Below are 7,157 nucleotides of genomic sequence, written 5' to 3' on the forward strand. Positions count from 1 at the left end.
AGCTGAAGGAACTTAAGGAGACGTCTAAAGAGGAGGAATATATTCACAGACCGGCGAGCAGAGCGTGAGACGCTGAAAAGGGATCATTTCCTTATCGCACAGATAACGCCTCATTGATATCTTGGGGGCTCGTAGGGCTTTATCATCTAAACATAAACCCTGGGATCGACGACTCGAGTGAATCCCAAGGCAGGATTGTAAGGGCCAGAGCAGAAAGAAGACGGGAGTGTTTACTACAAGAACCAAGACTGGGTCCTGAATGAATTCTCTTCTCCATCAGTAGTCATTAAACACGTCAAAACGGGCCCTATCTGCTCAACGGCGGCGATTTTGCAAAATTAACGTTTTAGCGGCCAGGACAAGACCGTCGTTTATATCAAACCTTTTAAAGCTTGTGGTCTCTCTCTTCTGAATACATATTTGACATATAGATGTAACGACTCGAACATCGCAGACGACACTCGCACATCTAGGGTTTAAAGGGCCGGAGCGCGGCTCTCCGCTGAATAAGACTGTTCTGCAGGAATTACTTTTTAGTCTACATTGAGTTTCTAAATCCTTGATTCCTGGCATACAGAGAACTGGAAAAGGTTCATTATTGTATATTTAGAACAATTTGAAGTTTTTTTGTTTTTTTTTTAATTTAAAAAAGGTGTATTTTGACCTTCAGCAATTATTTAACCCCTGCAGGAAAGGCGGACCAGATAGTGGGGTAAGCGGAGTTTATTGGCTTTTTAAGTAGCCGATAAATCAGAAGGTACTTGGTGAATGTGTAAGGATTCTCCGCTTTTGGTGAATATATCGTAAGGTTTGCTCAGTTATAACCTTAAGAGATTCATTAAGAGCGAAATCGCTCCCCGGAGGTGAGGATCCGACGGCCGCCCGGGAAGTCGCCGCAGGGAGTGAGCACCGGAAGGTAAATTACATCTCTTAAGATGGCAACAGTGCAAACCTTTATTATATAACTTAATCCAAAAAAAAAAAGGCTTCCTTGAAAACTTGCGCAGAGAAAAGGTGACCAGATGCCTAAGTGCATCAAGTACGGCGGCAGGAAAATTAAAGCGGACCTTTTTCCCCTAAACTACAGTCTGTGGAGCTGCGTGGTGGAAGCGGGGGGCCGTGGGATCCGAGTGGAGGAGCGGACGCTGCAGCCGCTGAAACCGGTGGTCTGATGCTCCGTTTTCTGCGCATGCGCGTCTTACAGTCTCTAGGGGTTTCTCACACGCGCGGCCCGTTCAGTCTTGTTTTATTTCCCCTTTCAGTTTCCTCTTCATGCGCGAGTACGGGCTGAGCGTGTCGTCCATTATGAAGTCGTACAGCACCCTGACCCAGGAGGTATACTGCGGGAGGGGATCGTAATACTCGGCTGCAATTTTCCGCACCTATAAAAAGACAGAAAGTATGAGTGTGAAGGAACACTTAGAGAAGTGATGTCACATGAAGTCACAAGTCACATGAACATCCCAGCCAATAACGGGAGTCCCAGACACTGCACCCAATAAACCTCATGAGGGATCGTTTACTTTGTCATATTAAACTGAAGAGACTGGGGTACAAAGCTGCCTCTGCCATGAAAGGGTTAAAAGACCCCCTAAAGGAAGACGAGCGGCAGCCTGTGGCAGGAACAGCCATGTCCATGAAGGAAGAGAAGGTTCTTACCTTGGGCAGGTTCTTGCCCGGGATGCTGGGGAAGTCGTGGTGCTCGTTGTGATAGCCGACATTGAAGGTGAGGTAGTTCAAGGGCCCGTAGTAGGAATAGGTCTCGTGGCCTTTCAGAAACATGTAATGTTCGGCTATGAAATGGCCCGATATCGGATGAAGTCCTAGCCCGAGTATGGATCCAACCAGCATGTAAACGACTGTCTTAACCCCCAGGAAGTGGTAAACGACGGCATCGAAGGCAAACTGCACCAGCAGGTTCACGATCTCCAGCCGAGACACCGGCTTGGGGTTGATGCAGAGGGGCCGGATGGTGTAGAAGAGCGGCTGAAGAATGATCCACACCAGCTTCCGGAGAGAGGTGCAGAAAAACCACCCTTCGAAGTCCGTCGGGATGTCCACGTCGATGCCGTCCCCACCCAGGTAGCGGTGGTGGTCCATGTGATAGCGCTTGAAGGAGATGGAATAGGGAAGGCCTATCGGCAGGTTGGCAAACATCCCGAAGCAGCGGTTCCACATGGCTTTGCTGTTGCCGAAGGCGCTGTTGTGCGAGATCTCATGGATGGCCAGGGTCATGGAATGGCTGATGCAGCTTCCAAACGCGTATGTCCAGAACATGAGCCACTTCCAGTCCAGGTCTTTCACCAAGTAGAACGCTATGAACTGCGTGAAGACCATGCAGGTAACAATCCAGATGAGGTTGTGATCCGGTTTCATGAGGGACTTGATCTCCGGGTACTTTGCTGCAAGAAGAACGGACAACGGGAATGAGCGATCATATTATTAAAGGCGCTGTTCCACTAAACAAAACCTTTAATTCCTCTCTCTGGTATTAAATGTTAAAAAGTCACTTTCCTCACATATATTGTTTCTATGGCAATAGCCTATTACTGCCTGGCTCTGGGTCACAGCGAGATCAGCGTTGAAGAAATATATGAATGAGTCAAATGTTTTGGTTATTAAATAATTTCTGGCAACGGTATGATGCGTCTAATACTGCATTCAGTTATAACAGCTTTAGATACACAAACGGATTTTGCATAATAATAAAATAATAAATAAGAATATTAATAACATTAAAATTAAATATTAAATAAATAAATAATGATTAATTATTATTAATGCCCCCAATATAAGGCACAGCGAGACCCGTGTTTTTTTAGTGCTTTAAAGGCGAGGATGTTGGCTTTGTCCGCTGGGGCCGTTACAGTCTCAGTGATACCTCACGCATGGCGTTGTTTGTTGTTACTCGGATAAGGCGCGGTGCGTCTGCTGCGATGCTATACAAATTACACTAAATAAAACATGTTTTTCTCTGAGGGAGACAGATCTGTTCTAGATCCTTCTAGAAACAGCCGTGTGTTCTGTGCCTTTAAAAGCGGCCATGGAGCAAAAACAAGATCAAATATATCGACCCCACGAGCCAGCGTGACTTAAACGCCAGCAATCATTCACTTCAAAGCATATCGGACCCCAGACCACCCCTTACATTTCTGTTGTGCCCCTCGTAAAGGAGAGGGCTACAGAATCCCCCAATATGCATTAGGCGCCCTTTCCCCACTCCCAGCCATACGCTGCTCGGCCCTCCAGTGCTGGGAATGCTTTCTCCCACCCTCGCCAAGAGGCACTCAGAACTCCTCATTTACAGTTTGCTTTTGTTTTGCAGTCCTGACAGCGTTGTTTCTCATGGCAAGCGCGATGGAAACGCGGATCGTACCCTCAACGGACCGATTCCACGCGATCAGCCCGCAGTATCGGGAGGACTAAGACGCAACAGCCAGCATGCTAGAATGAAGGTCTCTGGCTTGATGGGAGTTGTAGTCGTCTGGGAATGGTCTGTGTAAGAGGGATCTGCACATTGTGTAATGTCTGCCCTGCTCTTATCTCTTCACACATGCACGGACGCTGTGCGCATGCGCGGGAAGCTGCAGTAAACAAGCCAGACCGTGGTATTTCCCCGCACGCTGGGTGGATTTGAAGCCGATGAGTGCGGATGGACTGTGGATCACACCAGACCCTGGCAGCAAATCGATGCCACTAGGCCAGTCCAAGCCCCATTAAGACACTACAGAGCCCGCCTGGGCTCACAGATTCTTCACATTGTAACCATAAAACACGTAGGAAGCAGAGCCCCGCGGCAAGCCCAGCGTGGAATATTACACGGAACGCACACGCATTCCACATCAACCTGCACACACACTCACACTTACCCCACACCCAGCACAGAACACAATAATGGTATGGACTATATCTATAAGGGCTCAGGGCGAGACATTATCTCAAACCCTGACCCCAGCGACGTCTTATGCGGCCCATCTGGCCCCCCCATCTAGTCGCCCGTTGCTCCTGCTGTAAAGACTGAAACCTTAATCAGTCGTTGGTCTCGTCTTAGATTCAGGAGCCGTATGTCTATCCCATGCATGTTTAAACCCCCTCGCTGTATTACCCTCTACCACTTCTGCTGGGAGGCTGCTCCACGTATCCATCATTCTCTCAGGAAAGTAAAAGTTCCGCACATTCCATCTAAGCCTCTGATACGGGATCTGGAAGCCGTGTAATTACACAAACGTTGAATAAGCGGCCCCGGCTCGCAGACGGCCGCTCCCAGGTAAGTTTATATAACCTCAAGCTACACAGCTATGACCTTACACAACGCAGCACAGTACACACTGCTTTCTGAAAGGAATCATCTGCCGCTCCGCTTGCCGCAACACAATCCTCTGAGCCACGGCTGATGAAGGCAGATTACATCTGGCCAAACTTCACCGAGCGCGCGCCGTTTATTCGCATAACTCTGTGCGCCGACAGGTTTTGAGCCACCTGACACTTTAATGTATATGATAGCGGAGTATGCCCTTTAAATGGATTCATTTTAATTTCAGTGCTCTCACCACCCATTGCTGCTTCAAGCTGCAGCAGCAAGCAGCAGGAAACTTGGACTGCAGAGGAGTCAGAGCGCTGCAGCTTCTCCCACAGGTAAGCGACTTGAATTATGAAATACTTTCGTATGCATTCTTTGGTGGTGGACTTCAGGGAACAATAAACCGTCTGTTTAAGAGCGGCTACAGTCCTTAAACACACAGTACAGTCCTACTTCACAATTCTGACGCCGCACTTAAAAAAAGGACGCTGTGACCTGCAAATAAGGAATGCGATAGCTGGAAGGTCTCTTTAAATTCACATGGGGTCCCCATTGCAAATGCATCGGGGGTATTTACAGAATCCACACACATGCATTTGCCCCACCGCCGGCACCCATATGCTCTCAGCGCAGGAGGGGTGTTAATCGCCTGGCATACGCCTGGATTCCGGATCAGGGATACCCAACCTGTATGAAAATAATCCTTGGCCGGCCAGCTGCAGAAGCACCCCTGCAATTTGCCTGCAGAGCAAGCAGGACATGTCATTACACGGGAGGCGACACGAACGCGGGTGAAGAATCCCAACGCAATGTGTTTTCGCTCTCTGGGCCACGAGAGGATTACGTGGCTGCCACCAGAGACCCATTAGGCAAAAAGCATTCTCATCAGCGGGTATAACGGGGTTAATGAGGCAGACGCAGGACTTGCGGTGCACACGTCTGCGAGGATGCGTGTGAAATCATTCACAGCCACGTGAGGAGGAAGGAAGCCGAGAAATACCCAGACACGGCAGAGCTTCTGCGGATCACAAAGTACGGCGTCAAAGAGCAAGCGACTGCAGGAAACGGGAACGTAAACGGCCAGGGAACACGGGGTTAAGACTGAAGGACATAGATAATGCTCGCGCAGGCAGCCATGCGCTTACAGGGCCCACAGCGGGTGGAAACAAGGCGTGGAGTGGGGTGGGGTGGAGTGGGGTGGGGTAACAATCATAAAAGGAAAAGAAAATAATTATATAGCGGGTCGGAAGCTTAACCCTCAAGCTGCCAGGACAGAGAGAACCACAGTGCTGCATATAGAAAGCTTACATAAAGACACTGCCTTTATAAACAGGGCAAAAAAGTCACCCTAAAGAGCAGAGGGGAGGAATAACTCCAGGCACACGCTCCCACGGGATATGACAGCAGGGAGTGGCCGTCGGTAACCCTTCTGGATGCTGTATACGATGGCCTAAGGGCTAATAGCTGCAAACTCCGGCTTACAGCCACCACGCCAGGGAACATGACAAATCAGGGCGTGAAAACACCCCGGCATGTCTGGATCGCACTGTCGGGGGTAAATCATTGGGGTATCACAGGTCATGCCCCCAAACATCCAGAGCTAAGGGGGGCCCATGCCAATTCAAAACACCACCTGTGGCATTTGTGGGGGTCCACGCCAGATAAAAACCAACAACATATGGCACAGAAATCGTCACTAGGCCCACCCCACGGACGACCCCGCACCGCTGCCATGCAGTAGAGGGCGCTACAGGCTGTCTGCCCCGGGGCAATTAAAGCCCTAGGCCTCGCCTTGCTTCCCCAGATGCACAGTTTATAATAAATATATATAAATATTATATATATAAATTCACAACGGGAAAAGGACTTTATATGGATGTTTCATACAACGTCACGGAATATGACGGCGCTATAATAATAATAATAAGCAATTGATCTCATAGATAAGAATCCTGTTTAATTTACAAATTATTGACCTTTGGGGAACGTTGTTAATAGAAGACACCCACATTAAAGCGCGAGTGTAACGGTCCCAGCCATGTACACGCGTGTAACGGTCCCCACGGACATGTATGTAACGGTCCATCCCGCAAAGGACAGTCAAGCACAATATATATATAACGCATACGTAATGTTCGTTACTACTGCACGATAATGCAATCGCCTCCACTCACCCAGGATCTCCTTCCGGCGGTCTGCGTGGGGCTGGTCGGTGTAAACCCACTCGAAGTCCTCCCTGGCCATACTGTTCCCCATGGCTGCGATGCGTCTGCCGCGCTGCGCCTGGATCGCCTGACTGACTACCCCGCTGGAACCGGAAACCGGGTGACCAGGCGCAGAACACGCCCCTTCCAGCTGACAGGAGGGGGGGCGAAAGCTCAACAGCTGTCCATGAGCGCAGCTCGAGTAACCACGCCCACTCCCCTTGGCACTCTCTCCGCCGAGTGGTCAAAGACCCGCCTACTTCAAAAAAGCAAAAGAGAACCGGGTCCGCGCCTAACCTCATTCATATAAAGCCTGCTTTTAAGTTTTTTATTATTATTATTATTGTAATTGTTATTAAAAAAAGTAAGGAAAAATTTTTTTTTTTTTTACATAATGCAGTTTTGTTAATGGTGAGTGTTGGACCGGATACGGAGCTGCACTAACGCCGTTTCCACACTCCGTGTGAGGGGAGTTTAGCTGTCCGGATGACTGTAGTTTATATGAGGCACAGAAATGCGTATTGCGTGTTCGGGCAGGCCCTCGAACCATCCTGACTCAAGGCAACAAGGCCGAGAACGGCCCCTTGGTCGCTATGGTGATCGCCATACCTAGGCACTCTCAGGGTTTTTGCCCCAATCTCAGGGTGAAGAGG

At 49.2% G+C, this 7,157-nt stretch overlaps 1 protein-coding gene across 1 annotated transcript; it reads right to left on the minus strand.

Moving 5' to 3' along the window:
• Positions 1-655: 655 nt before the first annotated feature.
• Positions 656-6,630, minus strand: DEGS1 (delta 4-desaturase, sphingolipid 1). Its single transcript, XM_053459487.1, has 3 exons — positions 6,475-6,630; positions 1,660-2,402; positions 656-1,382 (listed from the first exon to the last, which is right to left on the minus strand). The coding sequence occupies exons 1-3, from the start codon at positions 6,554-6,556 to the stop codon at positions 1,236-1,238; spliced, it is 972 nt and encodes a 323-aa protein (XP_053315462.1). The 5' UTR covers positions 6,557-6,630; the 3' UTR covers positions 656-1,235.
• Positions 6,631-7,157: the final 527 nt, after the last annotated feature.

Source organism: Spea bombifrons, chromosome 3 (assembly GCF_027358695.1).
Source record: "Spea bombifrons isolate aSpeBom1 chromosome 3, aSpeBom1.2.pri, whole genome shotgun sequence".
NCBI lineage: Eukaryota > Metazoa > Chordata > Amphibia > Anura > Pelobatidae > Spea > Spea bombifrons.

Bases quoted from the DNA above. Each gene is read 5' to 3' on its own strand.
- DEGS1 (XM_053459487.1), bottom strand. From the start codon at position 6,556: ATGGGGAACAGTATGGCCAGGGAGGACTTCGAGTGGGTTTACACCGAC. The intron at 2,403-6,474 runs GTGAGTGGAGGC...TTCTTCTTGCAG, and splicing joins CCGCCGGAAGGAGATCCTGG to CAAAGTACCCGGAGATCAAG. The intron at 1,383-1,659 runs GTAAGAACCTTC...GTCTTTTTATAG, and splicing joins CGGGCAAGAACCTGCCCAAG to GTGCGGAAAATTGCAGCCGA.